Source organism: Carettochelys insculpta, chromosome 2, assembly GCF_033958435.1.
Source record: "Carettochelys insculpta isolate YL-2023 chromosome 2, ASM3395843v1, whole genome shotgun sequence".
NCBI classification, from domain to species: Eukaryota; Metazoa; Chordata; order Testudines; family Carettochelyidae; genus Carettochelys; species Carettochelys insculpta.
Genome location: NC_134138.1, coordinates 190,253,529 through 190,278,486, shown reverse-complemented (window position 1 = coordinate 190,278,486; position 24,958 = coordinate 190,253,529). Strand labels below are relative to the sequence as shown.

At 40.0% G+C, this 24,958-nt stretch overlaps 1 protein-coding gene across 6 annotated transcripts in view; it reads left to right on the top strand.

The window, feature by feature from the left end:
- GOLGA4 (golgin A4) overlaps positions 1–24,958 on the top strand; it is a 103,792-nt gene that overhangs the window by 10,292 nt on the left and 68,542 nt on the right. For 4 of the 6 annotated variants that reach the window (XM_074988165.1, XM_074988161.1, XM_074988160.1 and 1 more), the window contains exons 2-7: positions 22–123; positions 9,975–10,070; positions 17,325–17,390; positions 18,420–18,734; positions 21,546–21,593; positions 24,392–24,448. In XM_074988165.1, coding sequence (XP_074844266.1) covers positions 22–123; positions 9,975–10,070; positions 17,325–17,390; positions 18,420–18,734; positions 21,546–21,593; positions 24,392–24,448 — 684 coding nt within the window. Of the gene's footprint in view, positions 1–21; positions 124–7,484; positions 7,500–9,974; positions 10,071–17,324; positions 17,391–18,419; positions 18,735–21,545; positions 21,594–24,391; positions 24,449–24,958 lie in introns of those variants that run through there. The other 2 variants (XM_074988166.1, XM_074988164.1) reach the window with 2 other exon arrangements.

The window sequence follows — 24,958 nt, the reverse complement described above, 5'->3', positions numbered from 1 at the left end:
TTTACATTTTTTTTCACGTAGTCCCACTCCAGGTCTTCACCACCACTACCAACAGGCAACAGGAGCAGAACATCTTCACTGACAGAGCAACCAGATGAAAGCACTATAACACCAGACAGAGAGGTCAGTTCAGAGCTCTGGTTTTCCTTTTGGTAAACTTTTCTTCTGTAGAGGAGTACAAAATATCAAAGTGTATAATCGTGTTCATCATTTTACCCAGTACTTGCCATCTCAAAACTCTTTACTAGTGTTCTCAGCACCTCATCTGCATATACAAATTAAATTCTGCATTTTTACTATTGGCATAGCAGGACTTCCTAAACTTCTCAAATTGGTAACACGTCTCTGTTGAGAAATGTTTTGTGACCTTCTCAGAAGACTTCTTACCATAATAAGCAGGTGAGATTTTATAACAGTAACTATAACTGAAGTGACTGAAATTCCAAAAGTGAGCTCTAATTGTAAAGGAGATGTATACATTTTATATATATTCATCCATGACACTGAATTGATCCTATCTTGATGATGAGCTTCAACTGGGGCAGTAACTTGTCAATTTTAATAAATGGGCAATTGCAATACTTCACTTTTATCACAGCCACCAAATGTGAGTGATGCAGGGAGGAAAATGGCTGAGGTAGCGCTGCTGAGTCAGTAGGCTCTTGCGTTGGAGAGTTGTTGCCATCACTTCTTTAGATTTTTTTTTTAGACTGTTTTCTTGATTATCTAAAGTTCTTACTAATAGATAGCAAGTTAAAAGTTTCTAATGGTTCTTCATCGCTCCTTGGTTTTCACAAGGAAGACTGAAATAAGAGGATGGTGCTGCAAGTTTCCCTCATGTTTCAAAAGACTAATTGCAAAGCTTGTGATTAACTTGTTTACCTTATTGAGTATAGAGAGAACAATCCCCTGCTGTCCCCACAGAAAACTTCATTTCACATATGCTACAAAATATCAGTGCCATCTTAGCCAAATTATTTAAGATATTAAGAGAAGATGTGTAATTATTCAGGAAAAAACTGAACTTCTGCTCTTAATTGAAGTAGCATATTTCCTCACTTCTGTGTGACAGAGAAATTGTTGGCAGCTGGAATCCATTTCATCAGTGACAAGTGCAAAAATAGAGAATCTATTGGCTGACTTTTTTAAAATGAATTTCATTACTTCAACAGCTTTGAATGACTGGCACAGGTTTTCCAGTATTTTTAACAGGAGCCTAACAATATATGTGTGTGAAACAGTGAAAACATAAGGCTTTAGATGTGGTGATGTTATTTATCTGTGACCAACTTACTAATTTTCCAATCTTTGACAACTACAGGGTTCTTGTAATGTCTCTCTCTGATTTTCTTGTTTAGTTCGGTCACAGCTTTATAAATAAGTAATCACTCTTCAGTAGAACTATCAGAAAATTATTAATGATGGGGAAACCAAAGTGGGGGGTATTGGGCAACCAAAAATAAGAATAATCCCTAGGATGTATTGTGAATTCTGAATTTAAGGCTTTCAAGTAGAACTTTGCCCTGTAATTCTTCCAGGCCTTGAAGTTACTTCTCTGAAGTCATTTGTCTCATTCTGCAGCACTGGTGTAATTCTTGTTCCTCTTTCTCCTAATGCCTCACTGCAGTGGAGGGAAGAATATGGGTGACAGCTGAATAACTTTTCTAAGAAATAACATTTGTCACTTTACTGAAGTTAGAAATTAAGTTAAAATCAACAACATTTGAAGATTATTCAGAGTTAATCCTTTTACTGTCCCGAACTCTCTTCCTGACTCAAATTCATGCTCTTCATTGCTCACTAGGCTGTGTACAACTATTTCTCAGCCTCCCTCTGTACCCTTCTGTTTCATGACCCTTTTCACTAAACATTAGTCTCACCCAGACACGTTTGTGCTGCATTTAAACAACCACAGCTGGCCCATGTCAGAAGACTTGGGATCATAGGGTTGTAAGATTATGGTGTAGATCAGGGGTCAGCAACCTTTCTGAGGCAGAGTTCTGAAATTTAACCTTTGACCTCTATATGGTCCAAGTGTTGGTAACTTTTTAAAGTTACTAATAGTCCTACTTAAAACAGCTTCACTAATAAATAAAGATGCACAACTTTACCGTTTAAGTGGTGGTTGGTACCATTAGCTGGTTGTTTGTTAATCCACAGGTGTCATGGCTTTGAGCAAGCTCCTGGCTGCATGGGGGAGGAGGGGCGGGGCTGAGCTCCTGCCTTGCGCGCAAATGAAAATGGGCTCACATGCCACTATTGGCGCTCATGCCAGGAGTTACTGATCCCTGGTGTACATGTTTTGGACTGAGGATGGAGCCCGAGATCTGGCCCTCATAGGGAGAAGAGACCCAGAGTGTGGGATCCAGTCCAAGCCCTAAAGTCTACACTGCAATTTTACTGCTCCCCTGAGTCCTGCAAACCCAAGTCACCCGGTATGGGTCAGCCAGGGGTATTTAATTGCAGTATACACATACTTCAATGCTAACTTGTCTTTTTTGCCCACCTCTGACTACATGCTGTCTGTAATGTTTCTCTTAGCGCTTGGAACAGCCTTCAGGTAATATTCACCAGCTTCTGACCTTCCTTTAAAAAAAAAATCTTAACATTGATTTTTTTCCTTTAATCAGCCTAACTTATAAAATCCAGTGGCCCACTTTAGCTACATCTGCACTACAGAGATCTTTCAAAAGAAGCTCTTCTGGAAGATCTGTTCTGAAAGAATGCATCCACACACACAAAAGTGGATCTAAAGAGTGATCTGCTCATTCGAAAGAGAACATCCACACAGCCCCTGCTCTTTCAAAAGAATGGGCCAGGGATTGAAAATGAAGACTGTTCTATCGAAATAAGGGCCCTGCGGAGTGTCTGCACTTGTGTTCTTTTGAAAGAATCTTTTGAAAGGGGGCGGTCTTCCTGAAATGGGAAAGGAACAGAGATTTCAAAAGGAGCATCTCATTCTTTCAATTTACTTTAGAAAGAATGCTTTTTCTGTGTAGATGCTCCATGGGCTGTTTCAAAAGAGTCCCCTTCTTTTGAAAAATCTTTCAAAGGAACTTGCTCATGTAGATGCAGCTTTTGAGTTTATCTTGTTTTTTGCTCAACAAAAAGTCTTGTGGCACCTTATAGACTAACAGATATTTTGGAGCGTAAGCTTTCGTGGGTAAAGACCATGATGTATCTGATGAAGCGGGTCTTTGCCCACGAAAGCTTACGCTCCAAAATATCTGTTAGTCTATAAGGTGCCACAAGACTTTTTGTTGTTCTCAACACTACAGACTAACACGGCTGCCTCTCTGATACATGTTTTTATGCTGTGTATTACATATCTGTATCTTTGTTTTAAACAGTAGTTCTTTAGAGCTGGGACTCATTTAGCTGACGCATTCTTCACATTGTACAATGTTGTGTACAATGCCGTGATGATTTACAAAATAAAGAAGGGCCTGAACTAAAACTTAGATCTGGTGTTCAGATATACAGTAAGCTAGTTACATTTTCCATAAGTAGAGCATGGTGAAAGTAAATACAAATGAATATATCAGATACAGTGTAAGTTTACAGTGTACAGTATTTACTATTGCTGGTAAATAAAGTACTCTGCATGCATTTTTGTGTGTTTCTTAATATCTATTCCTGACTTTCTTTAGTGTTATGCATTGCTAGGTATACTTCTCTATTATCCAGAATATTTGAATATCCAACAACCTCCCATTCCCAGGGCTGCTGAATATGAAAGAGTTTACTATATGTACAAATCTTGTGTCTGTACCCCTTTTCTTAAAAAGAGTCAAAATGAAAGTTATTTTTCAAAAAATATATATGTTCTGTATGGCCTGCAGTGTGTTTCCTGGTTCATTTCAATGCTATTTGAGGCATTGAAATTGTTCTTAGTGCTTTTAATTGCTGTTGAGTCCATGTAGCTGTGCTTCATTTAATCCATGTTCCCTTTGATCTTTATTTTTCTCCAGTCTGCACAATAACACACACACACTGCACATTCAACTAGGAAAATCAAAGGAGCCCTACAGAATGTGCCAAGTTGTGTTGGAAGAACATTACCCATGCTCTAAATATGGTGCTTAAGAATGGGAAGAGATAGGGAACCAAGTTATCAAGCAAATTAGTGGGTGGTTGGGTGGGTGGGTAATGAGGCAGAGATGCAGAAATAGATCAGACACTAGAACCATAAAGGAGGACTGGAAGAGCGCTGAGGTGTAAAATTGTAACTTAGCCTAGAAATTCTTATAGCAATTCTGTTGTGAAGTGAGTACTGTAGTTAGAAAGGTAGGAAGTAGTACAGTTGCAAATACATAGTAAATCTCCCAGATTTATTTAGATCTTTTCTTCTTAAACCTATTTTCATGTAATAATATGTGTAATAATGAACATTACAGAAGTTATCTCAATCAGTACATTAAAATTCCACTCTCAAAATATTCTTCATGTGTATTAAGCATTATGATTAGCAACAATACAAGCTTATATATTAGTTACAGTTTGTCTAGTTGGAGGAGATTTTCGTAGGATACTGTTCAAGTAAAACAGCTTTATTCTTAATCACATGACTTAAGAGTTGGACCAAATTGCACAATTCATATTGAAAATGTGTGACCTCCTTGGCATGGTTTTCAGGCAACATTTTAGTTGGACCAAATTGGGTGCTTCTCTCCAGAAAAGACCTGTCAATTGAGTGTTATCATTAACTCGAGTAACTCAAAATACGTATGTAGGATGGACTTCCCTGGCTGGTTCTGAATGACGGAGTTTGCTGGACCAGGGGAGGTCAGTGCTGGCCCCTCAGCTGTAGGTCTGTAGGCTCCCATCCCCTGCTTCTGGCTGCTGGCCCCTTCTCCCAGCCATGCCCACTGACAGAGGGGGACAAAGGAGACAATTGCCTCAGGGCCCAGCAATTCAAAGGGTCCTGTACCTCCTGGTAGCCACTGCTGCTGCAATGGTAGGAACCCGGGTCCCTTTAAATTACTACCACAGTGCCACGTGTCCAGTGTGGCTCTGAGGGCTGGGCAGGGAGGGCAGTCTGTGCAGCAGCTGAGTTGGCTGCCGCCCACCCCTCCCCTGCTGCCTGAGGCCCCACCCCTTCTGGGAATGTGAAGCTGGCCCTCCACCACACCTTAGCCATGGGTGCATAGGGGCTTTCAGCCACCCTGCTCCCAGCTTTCTGCCTTGACTGGGCTGTTGGTTCCAGCCACTGAGCTTTAATTACATAATTATGATGCACTATTTTTTCTGCAAGATCCCTGCCATTCAATACATAGGATGGCTATTGGAAAAAAGAGGTAAAATAAAAGGAACAGGTGACGTAGATTAGTCACCTATATGTAGCTGTTTAAACTATAACACTTCATCTTGTTTGTGAGTACCATTGTAAAACTGCACTAGTCTGTACCTTCACTGTTGTCTTTTTACTGCCACCGGAGACTAGAATTCACATAATTCTCCATTTAAATGGAAGAATGATAATAAGCTTGGAGAATGATCTGGCTGCAGCCTAGAAGAATTAATTCCCCAATTAGGATGGTATACAAGCAATGAACCACCTGACAGAAAGGCCACCTGACGCTGGGAGAAGGGAGAGAGAAACTGGCTCTCATAGGCTGCTTTCTTGGAGGGGAGGGGAGAAGTGACCTAATTAGTGACCACTAGAGGGAACTCATCCAGGATTAAAACAATGCTCACTTGTTTTTAAGGTAGTGGAATAGGACCCAGGATAACTAGGTTCTGTTTCTGGCTCTATCACAGATGTGTAGATATGCAGATAAACTATCATAAAACACCCATATACATGGGAGCCAAATTAAGTTTGCTTGGACAGTCTTAATTCCAGCATTTTCCAACTTCCTGGTGCTTAACTTAATAACTGTAACGTTCTTAATTCTCATGTTCTTGACTCACGTTTTTGTATGTCATGTACTATAAAAATGAATACAACTCTTTTCTCCATATTAATTTCTAACATTGTTAAGGCGTACACTGGAAATTCACTGCAGTTTAGTATTTAAAATACTATAAAACATTTCTTCTGTGTTGATTTTTAAGAAAACAATTAGGTGTTCCTGTTGTGATTGTGATTTCTAGTGTGATCATGATTACTACTGAAAACCAATGTTAATGACAGTTACTTATGTTTGCTTCCTACATAAATCAGGTAAAATCTTGTATGAAAGACAGCCCAAAGGAAAAATGTCCAGTTTTGTATTATGTGTAAGGACTAAAAATTTCGAAACAAAACAAAATTACATTACAAAATGATTTTCTGAAGAAAAATCTCTAAATACGCATTTAAAAATTAAAATGACTATCCTAAAGAGTAGGCTGTAAGAGTGACAAATTAACTTCTAAAAATGAACATCAAAAATGTTTTGAAATATTAGCAGTTAAATGTGAACAATACAACTCTAAACAATAACACATTAAGTTGCTTGTTTTTTTTGTTTTTTTTTTTCAATGGCCTACTTCTAGGATTGTGATAGGTCTAGCAAACCTTCAAAGGAAGCAATAACATTACAGAAAAAAACATTTTAAAAGGAAGCCACAGAAGAGAGAATAAATGACATACTGAGTAAGGACTGCTTCCACTCACGTGTTTTGGAGATAAGGCTCAATGAGCAAAATGTAAGTGCCCTGCAGCTAACAGAGTTTACACCTACACTACAAGATAAATTAGAATTTATTTAAAAAATCAATTTTATCATGCATTTTTTAAAATTGATTTGGAGTATCTTCACTTCCCACAGGCTCCCAACGGATTTGACATACTGCTTCCACACTGAAATCACCAAACATCAACTTTTGCAGCAGTGTATTATGGGAACTATCCCACAGTTCCCTCAACCCTACTAATAGCAGATTCCTGGCTCCTACTAGTAATGAGGAGCTAGGAGCCAGGTGCAGCAGCACTGTCACTTTCCAAGGTCCCTGCAGCTTAGGGACCTGAGAAACTGACAGCTCAGCAGCTCTGGTCAGTTTCCCAGCTCCTGCTAGTAGCAGGGAGCCGGGAGCCAGGTGCAGTGAGTAGCTTTGTGGGATACCTACAGGACACTTGTGGAAGCTAATACATTTGAATTAAATACATGGCACTTGCACACTAGCCTTTATTTGAGATTTTAAACTTGATTGATGCTGTACCCGTCCATTAATATCAACATTTTGTTATTGATATCAGGGCAGATTAAATCAAGCTAATGACATTTACAGTGAAGACAGTGACATTTTAATGTTGAGCTAACTCCTTTAAACTCTATTTTATCTTGTAGTGTAGATGCAGCCATAGCCCAAAACAGCTCCAGAACATGTTAGAAATATAAAAAGCAAGTTGTCAAACAAGTCAAGATCTTTAAGTCAAGGGTTTCTTTTGCAATAAAATAGGAGAGTGTGTATTTATTTTGAATTCTATTCTAGAAAGAGTAAACATTGGTGCCAAGAAAAGAATTTTTCTGGTTTGTTGCTCCTGCTGTGATGAGCAATCTAAGCATGCCTGTGTAAGTATGCATGACTGCCAACATTTCTAAGATGTAGATTTCAAGCAAATACAAGATACTTTATTTGCCCATGAGACAGGGAAAACAATTGTGAGCTACCAGTAACTATGCGTGACAATCTCTATTACAAGCAATTCAGAGAAAGCAGGCACCAATTAACTGACATAGCAGCATTAACAATGGTATCAAGATAAAGAATCTTTGGCCAGGTCTACGCTAAGGGGCAAGGTCAAATTAAGGTACGTAACTCCAGCTACTTTAATTATATAGCTGGAATTAGTGTACTTTAATGCAAACTCCTGTGCTGTCTCCACTGTGGGAGATTGATGAGAGCAAACGCCTTCCTCATTTTTCATAGGTTTTTATCGCTTTTTCTTCTGACCCTGCTTTTGGTGGTGGTAGTGCTCTTAGGCAGCATCAGAGAGAAAGTGAATGACTGTTTAATTTCACAATTCCTCTCAGCATTTTGAATAGCATTTGTAGCACTTGCTGGTCACGTCAGTTTTATTCTTTTGTTTGAGTAAGCTATTATCCAGTGACAGAGAGTCTGGAGTTTTATGTCTGCTACCTTGAACAACATTGCCATAATTAATGAACTACAAGGGTTAGCAATGTATAAATATACACAGTGCTCTTTTTGTGCCAGTACTTACTTAGTGAGTACTGGGACCTTGGCAGCCCCAGCTGCGGGATTGTCTGGGGTAGATGGGCAAGGAGCTAGCTGAGTACCGGCTCCTTTTATTTATTTATTTATTTTTTCTAAACAGAAGAGGCACTGAATATATGTGTTTTGAAGTTTGGATTCCGCAGAAATTGTTTAGCTAGGATCCCCACTATTTACACTTAATTGGTTTAACAGCCGGATCCCTCCCACTGCCCTGCTGTCTGCTGAACCAATTAAATTTAGTTCCATTATTTCAGTGCAGCAAGGCAGGGAGCCACAAGAGGAGTCGGCAGTGGCAGTGTCTGGAGTTGCACATGACTCCTTAAAGAGTCAGATTTGGCTTCAGAGCCACAGGTTGCTGACCCCTATCCTAGCCCTTACTCATATTGTAATATCCAGGGACAGCTATGTGTACTTAAGACAGTAGAGAAAATATATGATGTGCTTAGTAAGTGCTGTACAAACACTAATTGTAAATAATTATGTTGATCTAAATCTTCCCATAAATCAGATTGTACCCTAATCTCAGTTATAAACATATTAATAGGAAGCTTTATGTCTCCATTTAAAAAAGATAAGGAACCTAATCATTTTGCAGTGGTACGTTTCCCTATGGATAATACTTAGGAATTTGAAATCAAGAAATGGTATCCTTCTGAATCAGGCAAAAATAAAAAGCCCTTTAAGTGATTCACTCAGCAAATTACTCAAGTCTAAATTTTCTGAATTGATCAACATTTTAGGCAATACGATAGCTGGGCCATCCATTTTTGAGTGTCAGTGAAACCTTGAAATATTTTTAAATATTTTAATACATTTATATTAATAAATTGTGATATATCAAAACATGCCATACCATTAAAATAATGTTAAATGATAAAACACACTTGAAGACATAGAATAATTACTTGAATTCTTAGTCCACAGTCTCTCTTCAGGGACGCTTTTACTTTGTGAGTTTACAAACTCATCTCCAAGCTGCCACAAATATTTTAAATATAAACACTACTACTTTAGTTCGCAATTTATTGTATCTGTAACTCCTGATGATTCCAGTCGTTATGTGTGGAATAGATAGCTGAAGTACTGTTCTGAGCAAATCCTACATATTGGTAATATTCTGGGTTTTAAGGGTATAATTAATTAATCTTAATGAGAAGATAAATATTCAAAAGTACATAATTCATAGTAATTGTATTAGAAAAATACTGATGTTACTTTTCAATATATTTATATTATCCCATAAGCAAATTAACATATATCTCACAGAGCTGGAAGGGACCTTGAGAGGTCATTGAATCCAAACTCCTACCCTCACAGCAGGACCAAGCACCACCTTGACCCCCCCTTTTTTTTTCTTCTTCTAAGTCTGTTTACCCTAGACCCCTAAATGGCTGCCTTAAGGATTGAGCCCACAACCCTAGGTTTAGTATGCTAATGCTCAAACCACTGAGCTATTCCTCTCTTCACAGACAAAAAACTGGTTTATAAATGAAACTATAGCATCAGTGCAAAACAGTACCTACTTATGCAACGCTAAATTAGAGGACAAACAGTAGTAGCAAAAACGTGCACTAAGTAATCAGTATAATGGATCTTGGCTATTATGACAATGTATAATCTCATATATTTCTGTTCTTATTCCTTGGTGGGTTACATGTATCATGTTGTTTCTTTGTGCAGACTTTTTTATCACTGTGTAGAAATTGAGATGGTGAGATTAAAGTTTCACGACATTCTTTGTGTTATTTTTTTTTCTTTCACATTACTTGTGTTTTTCATCTCCCTGCTTTTTGCATTGAATGTCACAGCTGCTAGCCGGGATGATAGCAGAGCCTGCTTTTCTCTCTGAGTATACTATCTTTGCTTTGGATCCCAAACGACCTAAACCACAGAGTGACAGTGTGGTGAGTCCTCCTGCCCTTTTCAGATGTCTTTAGCAGGGGGAAGAGACTACTGTAATTCTAGAATGCAAAACTAATGCTGCTTATGGCTTATAGTCTCACAAAGGCATCTTGATTACCCTCTTGCTAACCCTGCACTAAAATTCGGTGGGTAATATCGGTTAGCTCATGGCTGATGTGCTGTATGGTGTGAACTTTAACACAGAAAATTAACATCGTTCATTTACACGGAAAATTGAATTATTTCCAAACTTTCAACGAACAGTTGCCGTGTAAATATATGGTTTTCTTGCCTACAATCCATGAACGGTGCTCTAAGTAATTCTGCTAGCTTTTAATGTCTGCCTTTGCATATCTGAAGGAAAATAAGTACAATAAATACTAATAGTGGTGCTTTTCCTTTAAAAAAAAAAACTTCGACAGTTATGCTGTTTGCACTTTACAGCATATATTGTTATTTATAATGGTAGCAGAAAACTGCTTTCTTACATACTGACTGAAATTCAGTTATGCCTGGATGGTGACATGACTGTTTGTGCACTAGTGTATTATCATTCAGACAAGTAAACTTCCTTTTTTTGTGCATTGTGAGAAGCAGTGTTGAAGCTGGGGGAGGAGCGAAACCAAGAAGAGTAGAGGAGGAAGAACAAACACCAAGGAATGATAGTTCCAGCCTAAACCAAGGTCTCCTTTCATACATTCCCTTTCTTTTCTGTTCCCTCCAAATTAGAAGAATGGGTGCCTTCTGTGTGCCACTGCTATGCCATTTCTGGGTTCATAGTGACTAGCAAATACAATATTGTCAAGGGGCTCACAACTCCCCCTGCTTCAGTATTTACACTTTCCTTGGGACCCAGTGATGTTGCTGCTCTTTGTTCCCCATGAAGAGGGGGAAAGAAATATGTGAAGTAATAGAAAGTGCTAGGGAGAAATAGAGGTGACCTGCTGCCATACCACTTTGTGCTTAGGGTCCTATCTTGCAAATTAAGCAGGACTGGACTGGAGGTGGTCCTTGGATGATTCACGGATATTTACGTGTTTATGTTGATTGAGAGTTACTGCAGTGTTAGTACTGAGTTAGCTCTTTACTATGCTGCAAAGAAGACAGATGCTGGAGGAGTGCCCTGTTTTGGCTGTAATATAAACCAGAGGTGCTAACCAGCTTAACGTTAGAGATCCCCTGGAACTTGATCAGTGACTCATTCTCCAGGCCATACTCAGCTCTGGGCCATGTTCCAGTTTAGATATTTTCTACATACCTAAACTCTCCCTGTGGCTATAATTAGATTTTGTATTAATCTGTGCTTCCAGACATAGACTCTTGTGCACTGGAAAACATCTTTTCTTAACTCTCCTTGATATAGGGAAAGTTAGGGACAAAATAAACAGCTTTAAATGAGAAACATTTATTTATGTGACTGCAGGACACTAAATGCTAAATTAGGGTTAACTTCCTAGGATAAATTAAAAATGAAAGAACACTCATTCGTTGCAATTTTTAAGGCTGTGTAATATGGAAGACAGGAGCATAACTGTGAAGGTCTGGCAACTCTGAATTAGAGAGACACTCTTTGATTCTTCTTGTTCTCTTGAGTCTGAGAAGCCTGTTCAAGGGGAAATGTTACTCTTAGGTAGAATGTTTGTGAATATAAGTCAAATTGTTGGGGGAAAAATACACTAACCACTTTTAGCCTACTCCCTCAATTTCAAAATTTATGCACAATCTTAAAATAGTTGGATTTTTCTGATAAATTGTAACAAAATAATTAACAACTTAGATGCTTGGACTACCTAAACTTTCACATTACCACTCCACTGAGACTTATGGATTAGTTCACACCACTCTCAGCTATATTTTCAGTCTGTGAACTCAGGCAGGATGTGATGCATCAATTCACATTCAGCACATTATCTTTGTAAACATAAAAGGATAGAAACATAGAGGCCATTTCTACACAGGCCACTTTCTTCGAAAGTGACATGCTAATATACGGCTCGAAATATGCTAATGATGCAGGGATGCAAATTCCCCATGCCTCGTTAGCATAAGATCATGTGATTTGGAGTCCGGAAGACTGTTCTTCTGGACTCCAAAACTCTGTTTAGAAGCACGGCCCCCAGTGGGTCTTTGAGAAGGAAGTCCTTCTTCTGGAGGCCCCCTCTTCCTGAAAAATTTTGGGAAGAAGGGGCCTCCAGAAGAAGGACTTCCTTCTGGAAGACCACCCCCAGGGGCCGTGCTTCTAAACGGCATTTTGGAGTCTGGAAGAATGGTCTTCCGGACTCCAAATCACGTGACTGTTGCTAGTGAGGCATGGGGAATTTGCGTCCGTGCCTCATTAGCATATTTCGGGCCATGTATTAGCATGCCACTTTCGAAGAAAGTGGCCCATGTAGGAACGGATAGAGTGGTGGGGGTGATCTTATTGGATTGTGGGCAACGGAGAAATTCCATTGGGATGTACCTGAACAGTCTGAACATTTATGTACAGTGGAACCTGACTAATCTGCACTAATAAAGACCACCTCATATGTAAGCAAATGAGGTGTGCACACTGAGCTGGTTTTGGTGATGTCCTGCTCGTATGGTTCCATGGCATATTAAGTGCTGCAACAGGCTACTTGCATTACTACAGTTGCTTATAGGTTCCTCGTGTTCTGTCTTGCTGGTGTTGTTTGGACCGAAGATGCCTGGACCAAATTCCTTTGCTCCTGCATGATTGTGTATGAGTCGTCATAGGAGTGAAGAGGGACCCATCAGAATAACATGAGGAGAGCTGGGGTTATTTGCTGTTAGAGCCAGAAGCAGTAATGAAAATAATCTTTGAAAGGGAAAATACTTCTTCACGTAATGCACAGTCAACCGGTGAAACTCTTTGCTGGATAGTGTTGTGAAGACCAAAACTGTAACAGGGTTCAAAATAGAATCAGATAAATTACTGGAGGATAGGTGCATCAATGGCTATTAACCAGGATGGACAAGGACAATGTCCATGGTCTCTGTTTGCCAGAACCTGGGAATAAGCACGAGTTAATGGATCCTTTAATGATTACTTGTTCATTCCTTCTGGGGCACCTAGTATTGGCTACTGTCAGAAGGCAGGACAGATCAACTTTTGGTCTGAAAGAGTATAGTCATTCTTTTATTTTGTTCTTATGTTCTTGGTGTAGAACTTCAGTTAATGCTAGAAGTCCAAGGAGTGATTTGATAATTTTCCAGTAGTCAGCAGAAGGCCTGATCTCACCTGCTCTAAGTTTGAGCCTTTAGAAATGCCAGCAGAGCCATTTTGATTGTCATATTAACAAAGTGGTGAAATCCACTAACATTTCGAAATGTAAGCTTGTGATTAATCCATGAGTGAAATAGTGAAGTTTTGATGTGGGACCTTCCATGCATCCCTGTGCATTTGACAGATATTGAGGTATGACTCTCAGAACATAATGTATTACGATTTCTGAAATACGTCATTGTGTATAGTGATCCATTTTTAGTCCCTAGGCCAGTGATTTTGTGTATGACCTGTCAGATGTTTTGTTTACCATTGCCCACGTGCAGGGTTGTCAGATTCCTCTGGTTTCCGTTCATGTAGGTTTTTCCCCCTACTGGTAAGACTAACGTGATGCACGCAAAGCAAGGGCACATGAAGTGTGGTGTGTGCTGATTGCACACAATATTGATTGTGAAAGCTATGTGCTCCCTCTGCACCCAGTCAAAATGCTGCTATGGTTCAATCACCACACCCCACAAATTCTGTGTATGCAAGTGCAATTAGCAAAACTACTCTGTCCTGGGAGTCTGTCTTGGTTAGGACAGTCTCGCAGCCCATTAAGATGAAGGAAGGCCACTCATGCAGCCCACACTCCAGTCTAGCATGTTCATCAGTGCCATAAGTGGTACATAAAATTAAACAGCATTATTTCTGTTCACTACTTCAAAACAATATTTTGCTGTCTATTCTTTGAGAGGAGTATATATACGCACATTAGGACAACCTGCAGAATGGTTAACATAATTAAGATGAAATTGTTAATTTTATACTGTGATGGCTAGTTGGTTGTGATTTTTTTTTGGGGGGGGGCGGGGTTCATCCATCAGCAAGGATGTTTTTCTGCTCAACGGGTTTGGCTCAGACCTGGATCCAGCAGCCAGCTTACAGCTCAATCACTTTACCCTGACTTCTGCCAGCCTGGTTGCTCCTTGCAAGGTGACATGAACAGCCCGTGCAGCCCCAAGTCTTCCCAAAAGCATATGCTTGCAACGCACTATCACTTCCACTGTAGCACTCAAAAAACCTGATTAAGTTTGGTCCTTCTTAAAAAGATCTGTTGTTTTGCCTGTGGCTTTTATTCTTCCAATTGAAATACTGCACTGGGATGGCTTTTTAGTAAAACAAGGTTAAGTTTCTTAACAAAGGAGAGCTAATTAAGTGATATCAAATAAAAAGTACTGGGTTAGAAGTGGGTACAAACAAGTATAAAAATATTCATCCAAGACTAAAACTTAAATTAACAAACTAGTCTTTTTTGTTTTCACCATAATCATTCTCTTCCAACATAGCTAGCCAGTCCTTAGCCATGCTCCAATACACAGCCCAAAGCACGTGGTTTCTTTGTCTCCTCAGATGAAGTATGCCAAAAAGGGTTTCTCTCTTTAACATTTCTTTTGGTTTCAGTCAAAGGTGGAAAGCCTCTCTGGGGCTTAGCTTACGGCCCAGCAAGGGGCTTGATTCCATGTTCAATTTTGTAGTCTACCTCTTGTGATAGTTGAGTGGCTATCTCCCAGTCTTGCTAGTTTGATAGTTCTGTTTGTTCGTTACGTACTGTCATTGTCTCTCCTTGTTCAGTTTACATCAGAGACACATTCATGCGCGCAGAACCACATTTCTTTGTTTAGGGCAGCTGTCGCCAAGCAATAGACTGCAGTCAGCTGGGCATTTCTGGAGCCTTTAACAGTCAGTCGGGATCTCCATCCACTAAAAGTTTGGCAGTGCAATGGAGCTAAAGCATGCTTCCTGCATGCCCGTTTCCCACACCACTGCCAGAAGCACATCGCTGCAACCTGGGGATGGAATGGGCAGGGGGAATGGGAATAGGCATGGGCACCTGCTGCCAATGAGAGCTGTGGGGGTAGTGCCTGCAGAAAAGAGCAGCACATGGAGCCGTGTGCCTTCCCCCAGGGGCTGCAGGGACATGGTGGATGCTTGAGGGAGTGGCACGGGGTTGGGCAAGGAACTTGCCTTAGCCCCACTGTAGCACTGCCTGCAGTGAGTGGCTGCTGACAGGAGGCCACACCCTGAACCCCTCTCAGAGCCGGTGCCCAGTGTCCTCTCCTGTACCTAGCACTCTACCCCAATCTAGAGCTGCTACCTGTGCCCCAACTTTCTGCCCTTGCCCAGCTGAAAAAGAAATCTCTAAATTATTTAATTAAAAGAAAGCCTGACATTTTATTTGGCAGTAGAGGAGGAGTGTTTATTTTAAAATGTTTTTTATGCCATAAGTTTTCTGAAAATGTTATTTCTTTCTCACTACTTTGTAAAAACAACAAAAAAAAAACTTCTGAATGTATAGATATGGGAGACAGTAATATGGGTGATTGCTTAAACCAGTGTTTCCCAAATGGTGTTCCATGGAACCCGGGGTTCTGCCATGTGAAAATAAGTGCTCTGTGAGAAAATTCCATTACAATACTATTTAATGATTTAAAAAAATTTAAGCATTTATGAATTTTATTAAGAACAATTTTCATTTGTTTGCCACAGTAAGTGTTCCTGTGTAATGACAGCTGACCCAGAGAGTGGGGATGATGATGTCGCTACTCAGCACTGCGCATGCAGTCAATCAGTGCTTCAATCGCCTCTTCCATACCACCATAAATCCCCATACAATTCTGACCATGTCTACACCACAACAATCCTTTGAAAGAAGTTCTTCTGGAAGATCTCTTCCAAAAAACCTACTTTTCAAAGAGCACATCCATGCACAAAAAAGCGGATTGAAAAAATTGATCCGCTCTTTCAGTAAAGAATGGCCACTCAGTCCCCATTCTTTCGAAAGAACAAGCCAGGGATTGAAAAATCTGGCGCCATGAGGACTGCTCTTTTGAAAAAAAGGGCCCCCAGGGCGTCTACACGTTTCTTTTCCAAAATAATCTTTTGGAAAAAGGTGCTCTTCCTCATCTGGGAGAGGAAGAGGGCTACTGGAAAAAGTGCTGCATTCTTCCGGTTTAGTACTGAAAGAATGAATTCTGTGTGTATATGCTCCGTGGGGTTTTTTGGAATAACCTTGGCTTTTTTGAAAAAAATCACAAGTGTAGATGTAGCCTCTCAGGGAGCGTGAATCATTCTGCGCCTTCGTATGTCAACAATATTCAGCTTTATCAAGATGTGCAATTCATCAGTTGTTAGCCTTCACCATCACATAATTATGTGAAACTGTGTTCTCGAATTACACAGCAACAAAAACAAAATACAGAAATCAACTGAGTGCCCCGCCAGATGTGCGAATCCAACCTGTTAGCATTAAACCAAATATGAAAAGAATTTGCGAAGAAGAGAAGAAAAACCACTCTTCTCGTTGAAAACTGCCAATATAATGCATATTAATTTTCAAGCTTTATTTTTTTGTACACATGAAGTGCGATTTTTGTTTGTAAATACATGCAATTAAACTAAATGTTGATCTCATGACCTTGTTTAGTATTTGTTTATTGTTATCCTTATTTATTTGTGGTCTACTTTTTCAGGTCCATATATAATACTGTTGTTAGGGGTTCTGCAAAATTCTTTTGAGTTTAAAAGGGTTCTGTGGCCAAATAAAATTGGGAAACACTGGCTTAAATGTATGTGGTAACAGTGTATGACTTGTCACCAGTCAATCACCCTTTTCCTGCTATCATTTCCAGTTGTTTTTGGTACATTTCTTAATAAATATTATAAATATAAGCCCAGTGAGTAATTTAAGTAGAGATGTTGATACCTGAAGTTCTCAGTTCTATTAATCAGTACACACACAACTGCTTTGTAGTTCTGTATATGGCAATTATTGTTTTTTCCTTCAAAACTTAACATACTAGTTGCAGTTTGCATGAAGGCATTTTATTAAAGAATTAAAGAGAGAAAGTACTAATTATGTATACTAAAAACATTTTACATGGACATAGAACAGGGTGCTGTTCTAGGTTGCTGTTCGTAGCAAGTGGATTTCTTTGTGCTTTATGTGGCGTTCCATTTCTTGTAACATTTTTGTTTTTTCCCACCATAGAATGTAGCTAAACAAATAGCCCCCAAATCCACAGACAGCAATGGAAGTGAACCACCTTCTTCTCAGGTACCTTTTTCTGTTGTATTTTCATTTTATTATAAATGCTGTTGGCTCATCTAGCTGTATTGATACATCATGTGATTCAGTGCTAGAGCAGAGGTAGCCAAATACTTTTTTGTAAGTTGCACAGCTCAGCAATTGTCACTTAAGACAAAACAGCTTAATCTGTTGGATTGTAATTAATAAATGGTTATTTTGTCAGAAGTAGGGATTTAGATTTGTGAAGCTGCGTGAGCTTCTCCCTTCCAGTGGGCCATTTTAATAAAATTTGGTGATATGTAGGTAGTTCCCCAGTTTTAAAATAGCATGGTTAGTTCAATGTAGCTAGATATTACTTTCAGGCTTTTGTAAAACAGATTATGTTGCCTGGATGCAAAGTGAGTTTCTATTGGAAGAAAATTTTGGTAAGTCTGAAAGGAATTATGATAGTGTGAAAGATATGTTTAATATGTATAAATATTAGAAAATAGGAAGCATCATTAGAAAACTTGATTTGTGTAATTCAGTAACTATACTCTTGCTGTGGAAAGTTCTATATTAGTACAAAGTATCTGGAGCAAGCATTAAGAAATCAGACTGTTGGAGAGAAAGCACTATACTTATTTATTGTGTAAATGCTTATAAAACAAACTTGCTATGTGGGTCATTCAGTATATTTGAAATATGTTTAGTGCCTTAAAGCTGTTGAAAAATATTGTCTTTTGTTTAACAGTATCTATTTAAATTCTTTTGTAATTTAAGCATAAACATGAAATTTGTACAACTATTACAGTTTTGTTGTTGACTGCTTCTAAAAAAATTAATCCTTTTAAGACTTGTCTAAATTACTGCTAGGATCGTATTTATATAAATTCTTCACCATAGAGCTCAATACACAAACTCAAATCAAAATGAGTTTCACTAGGTAAGTAGTCTTGTTTCAAAGAAAAAACATCATGAAGATAGTATTTGAGCATCTATCTATGTGTCTCTATATTTTTAATTGACCTGATGTACTGAAGTGGGAAAGTAATCAATTCTCTTATATTTTTGCAGTTGAATGACACTCAGACTTTTGCACAGAGACTCCAACTCCGGGTTCCTTCAATGGAATCTTTATTTCGAAGCCCAGTCAAAGAATCCCTCTTCCGCTCTTCTTCTAAAGAGTCTCTGGTACGAACTTCTTCAAGAGATTCATTAAATCGACTGGAGTTTGACACACCTGGGCCTACATTTGATCCACCATCTGATGTTGAAAGTGAGGCAGAAGAGTCACTGGGAAACATGGACAACCTCAGCAAAGATCAGCTCTTACAACGATTGCGTAGAATGGAACGTAGTTTGGGCAATTACAGAGGAAAATATTCTGAGGTAGGAAAATGTTGACTGATGTTCCTAAATGTGGAAGGGAGTAAAAAGAGGGTGGTGAGATGGCAGGAGTGACGGTCTGAAAAAGTGTTCTGGGGCAAAGTACAAAAATACAAATTTACATTTTCTGATTGTATAACTACAAATGTTTTTGTTTTGTCTCCATTGGTCCTTCATTATAAGACCAGCCTCACACATTTCTGGTTAAAAGTAAACAGAATTTCCCTTGTTTATGTTTAAGGACCCTAATTTGCAAGGTTTTCAATGAAAATTGATGAGCCATGTTTTCTAATATTGATCTAAAAAGCCAGTTGTCCCTGGCTTTTCCCTAAACACATTTTTGTTCAGAATTAAATATTGCAAAAGTATGGTTCTCTTAATACACTCTGCCTGTGAGTATGGACATTTCTATGCAAATCTAGCTCCTCATGTGACAATGAAAGGAGTAAAACTATGTGCATATTTTTACTTCTGTTGTTTCATATTTATGTACAGACACACAACTTAGTCTCTCAACTTTATTGATGAAATAGATTACAATTAGAATGAACAAAACAAATCCAACAAATTCATTTTCTCTCCTTTCACTAAAAATCTGAAGGCACAATTATATGCCCTTCCTTTTTTTCTAGCCACTGTTGTATTCACTGTGTCTTGTTACACAATAAACTAAACCTTTCCTATGTAAACTCGATGATCTTTAGTAATATTTCCTCTGTGGGTCTACAAAGAACTTTTTCTTCAGTATCCTGATTTTGAGGATGGTCTATTAATTAGGTATGAATTCTCTCTAAATTCAGGTGGAGGAGGGGTTAGCTCAGTGGTTAGAACATTGGCCTTGTAAGCCCAGGCTTGTGAGTTTAATCTTTGAGGAGCCCTTTCAAGAGTCTGAGACAGATTAGGTTAAAAAAAAAACAAACTGTTGGGGCTGATGATAGGTCCTGCTGTGAGTGCAGGGAAGTTGGACTCAGTGACCTCTCAAGCTCCCTTCCAGTTCTATGATATTGACATATAGCGCCATGTTTTAATTTTTTTTTTTGGGCCCCCCACTATAGAAAGGATGTGGATGCAGTGAAGTGGGTCCAGCAGAGGGCAATGAGAATGATGAGGGAGCTGGAGCGCATGACCTACGAAGAGAGACTGAGGGATCCGGGCTTATTTAGTTTGCAGAAGAGAAGAGTGAGGGGTGATTTGATAGCAGCCTTCAACTTCCTGAAGGGAAACTCTAAATAAAGAGGAAGGAGAGGCTGTTCCCAGTAGCGACTGATGGAAGAAAACAGAGAGACAGTCTCAAGTTACAGATCAGGAGGTATAGGTTGGATGTGAAGAAAAAAATATTCCACCAGGAGGATGGTGAAGTGTTAGAATGCTTTGCCTAGAGAGGTGGTGGAATCTCCATCCCTAGAGGTTTTTAAGTCCAGGCTTGACAAAGTCCCGGCTCGGATGATTTAGTTAGGGTTGATCATGCTTTGGGCGGGGGGCTGGACTTGAGAAGCTCCTGAAGTCCTTTCCAGCCTTAGGATTCTATGATTGTTTTTTACTGCTAATAATTTTTTACTTCTAATAATAGATCATTTTAAAAGGAGTTGGCCTCATGGGCTACATATTCCCACAAAATGCTTTCATCACTTTTGTCACAGCTAAATTTTCTTTTGAGATATCAATTGTTCCCTTCTTTCCCAGGTGTTTTCCCCCCTTAGGTAGGACCACCATGTGTACTTAAAATTGCCCCATGTGTTCTCCAGCACATATGTTAGGATTTTATGTGACATCTCAATCTCTGAATTCTCATACAGTTTTGGCTGACGAGAGTGCTGTTTTAACCAGTGTCACAAGTGTTTAATCTAGTACCCAAGTGCCATTATGATATTGTAGGCCTGCCGGCTTTGCAAATGGTAAGAGAAAATCCCCAAAGTTGAATTAAACTGAGTTGTGCTATTATTCATTAAATCTTTGTCAAGCTACCATGAGAAACTTTGTCCATGTACAGTCTTTCTTTTTCTACCCATGCAGTTGGGTATAAATGAGGCGAATGGGAGGTTCAGTGGTCCAAGAGACTCTTTACAGGGGATATATGCATTCTGTCTTGTACATTTGCATACTATAAAATGAAGTTTAGTCCCTATGAGATTTATACGCATAGGTAGAAGCACAGAGTAGTTTTCAGGTATGTAGCTCTTCAGCCGTACTCCTTATTCTCTTGATTTCCTACATGAAATGTATTTTATCACCTGTGCTTAAAAGCTATTCTTTTGGGCCGTGTGTGCACTAGCCCCAAACTTCGAAATGGCCATTCAAATGACCATTTCAAAGTTTACTAATGAAGTGCTGAAATACGTATTCAGCGCTTCATTAGCATGCGGGCGGCCACAGCGCTTTGAAATTGACGTGGCTCATCCCGACAGGGCTCCTTTTCGAAAGGACCCCGCCTACTTCGAAGTCCCCTTATTCCCGTCTGCTCACGGGAATAAGGGGACTTCGAAGTAGGCGGGGTCCTTTCGAAAAGGAGCCGCGCAGCGGCGAGCCGCGTGAATTTCAAAGCACTGCGGCCGCCTGCATGCTAATGAAGCGCTGAATATGCATTCAGCACTTCATTAGTAAACTTCGAAATGGCCATTTGCGTGGCCATTTCGAAGTTTGGGGCTAGTGTAGACATAGCCTTAGGGAGGCAAATGTTACATGGCCTGCTAAATAAACTTTGTATTTTGTTTTCAACATTCAGATTTCAAAACCTAAACATATTTGGTATTGAGAACATAATTCTGGACGCAACTGGCCTTCATTAATCAGTATGATTGCTTTGTATGTTTTTAGCTGGTCACTGCCTATCAGGTTATCCAGAGAGAGAAGAAAAAGCTACAGGTAAGAAAGAAGTATGGTTCTTTTTGTATTGCCTGGGCATATTTCTGAATTTTAAAATGTTGCTCTCTTGCATAGTAAAATATGTAAGAGATTTATTAGTAATTAAAGAAAAAGAAGCCAAGCAGATGAATCTCTTTATTTTAAAGATAACTTTTTTATTTTACTTTTGTCATCTTAAAAATAAATTACAGTAACAATAAAATAGTTTACTACGAAGGCTTCAAATTTGGGATTTTTTGTGGTTCAGACTTTTCCTCTGAAACAGTTTGAAATGTATTCTATTTTAAAAAAGGCAAAAAAAGCTCATACTAAATAATTTGAATGATCTATAATAAATTCTTTGTATCTAAGGTGTTACTTGTGTGTATCTTATATGTTGTATGGATTCCAGAATCACTTCATTTTGTAGTTTTGCTTTCAGTAGCGCATACGTAGGGTGACCATCTGTCCTGTTGTCACTGGGACAGCATCATATTTTATGCAGCTGTCCTACCCTTTTTTTTTTTTTTAAACAAAAAAGCTAACAGCCCCATGTATTCACTCCCCCTGCTGAGCTGGTCTTTGCATAAGTCAGCACAGCCACAGCTACAGGTAAAATCAGTCAGGAGCTGGCTGGACAGCCTACGCAGCACAGACTGACCAGCCAGTACAGGCAGCAGTAGGAGAGGGAGCCAGGAGCCCTGCTATAGAGGTAAAGCAGGGTACGTTGGGGGACAGGGTAGTGTGTTTTGTCCCCACTCTGCCCACAAGATTTTAAGGAGGACCTGTGTCCCAGTGGTTCTGGGCAGCCCCTCAGTGGGGCAGCTGTGCCTGCAGCTGGGGAGACCACTGTGGGGGAGGTAGCCCAATCCCCACCACAGGACAGCCTCCTGTGTAGCTGACCCCCCAGATCCCTCTGATGGGTCAGCTGCCTCTGCAGTTAGGGAGCCCCCTGCAGCCAGGGAGTTCTCCTGTGAGGTGGTAGCACCTTGCCAGCACCTGAAGGCATGGGGCAGCCGGAGAGGTCCCCTGCGAAGCAGCAGCCCCATTCCTGGTGCCCAGAGATGTGGGGCAGCTGGAAGCTGCAGCTGCCCCCTGCAGTAGCGGGGCAGCCCCCACTGGGCAGCCATTGCTGGAGCCAGGGAGCATCCCTTCTTCATTCCCAGAGCCCAGCCACACTGGGCAGTTGGTGAATGTGCCCCCTCCCCTTCCACAGGGCCACTGCCCCTGAAAAGAGCTCCCCCATGGGGTGGCAACCCCATTCTGGCACCCCATGATATGGAGCAGCCAGGGAGCAGCACTTGCTTGGCAGCCACAGCCAGGGAGCTGCTTCCCCCCACCTTCCCATATTTGGGACAGGAAAATATGGTCTCCCTACACATATGCCACCACCACCTTTTTTTAAAGTGTTGTGGGCAAAGTGCTTGGCTGTATCTACATGTGCTGTTTCTTCCGGAAAAAGCGTCATGGTAATGAGCTGTTCAGAAGATGCTAATGAGGCAGGGATGCAAATTTTCCACGGCTCATTAGCATACCGGACTCCAAAGTAAGCGTATAGAAGCACAGCCCGAGGGGATCTTCTGGAAGGAAACCCTCCTTCCAGAAGCCCCTTCTGCCTCAAAATTTTGGGGACGAGGGGACTCCCAGAATGAGAGTTTCCTTTCAGAAGATCCCCATAGTCCGCGCGTCTTCACGTGTACATTGGAGTCCGGAGGAGCTTCTTCCGGACTCTGAACCATATGCCAATATGCTAATAAGGGATATTTACATCCACGCCTCATTAGCCTCTTCCGGATAGCTCATTACCATGCTGCTTCCAGAAGAAGCAGCAGGTGTAGACACAGCCATTGTATACTATGTGCTCAGCTGGGCTGACAGTCCCTTCCCCCAAGTGTGTGGGCCTGTCTGTGCCACATTGGATCTAAATTCTCTCACATCCCCCGATTTCTGCAACGCCCCTTTACTAAACTCTATACTAGTGTTAGCACATTGCAAAATCTTTTCAGAAAATTTTCAGTGAAATACAAAAATTTATTTCTGTTCCTCATTCTGATTAGTATATCCATAAACTTCCGTGCGAAGGGCACAGTAGTCTTTCACATACTACTTATATTTGCTGTAGGAGGGATATTTTTTCAAAGCCCCTTTTGTTTGCTTGCATAAAAGGTAGCATTTGTGGGTTTTTTAAACCCATGTAGCAGGTAAGAGAAAACAAGGGAAGATGTAGGGGGCTAAGCACACGGAACAGTACTTTGGGAGAAAGACAACAATTTAGGAAAAAAGTAGAACTTAAAGAAATCCATTGGGGAAACACTCATAGAATGTATAAAAAAATAAAAAAGTTTAAGAAAACATACAGACAGTAGTAAAATGAGAGTCTAGGGCTCCACAGGGGAAATTAAGTAAGTGAACCCACAGAAAAGCTGGGGAATCAAATGAGAAAAATATCATAAAACAAGATGAAAAGTTAAATTCACAATTATAAAAGGTAAAAAAGAGACTGTGTTTTTGATAGTGATAGGGGATGTTTGCTTCGCTGCTGTGTGTGTGTGTGTGCGCGTACGTGTGCTCACTCATTTTTTAAGAAGTGGCCGAGAGGATCAGGATATAAGGATTTCAATGCTCAGTTTTATAATTTGCAAGTGACACCTTATGTATTAATACTTGACAAGGCAAAGTAATCAGGCATCAAGATTTGGAATGGAGATGCAGAACCTATGCCATGTATGCTAAAGTAAAGTATCTGTACCTTACTGTGAATACTTTAAGTAAATAATTGAATTGACTTCAAAATATTCTGATTACGTTTTTTTATTAAGGGTGTATTGAGCCAGAGCCAGGATAAAGCACTTCGTAGGATTGGAGAACTACGAGAGGTAACTTCAGTTGGTTGAATATTTTGAAATTCATAGAAAAATACACTAATGATTTATCTTTTGATGTGCAGGTTTTTAGTATAGATTTTATAATACTCCTGCCATAAACCTGAAATTCCCTTTACCATTTCTCTCTACTTTTATTTGTATTTTATCCTTTCCTATCTTGCTTATTTCCATGTTAGCCACTTCTCACTTGATCTAGAGCAGGGGTGCGCAAAATACATCTCATGGGCTGGATTCCACACACCAAACCACCAGATCCATCCCACCACCATGCCATGGCCTAGTGAGAGCCTTGGGCAGGCTAGGCTTCCTGCCTGCCGCACCCCACATACTGTTCAAAGTGCCCGGGTGTGGAGGCCATATGTTTCTCGGTATTTAAGGAGCCTGTCTTTGAGTTCTACTGAACTGCTGGCTGGGAGCCACCTATGGTAAGTGTCTCCTGCACCTGGCATCCCACCCACTGCACCCCTACCCAGGACAAAACCCTAACCCCTTTCACTCCAA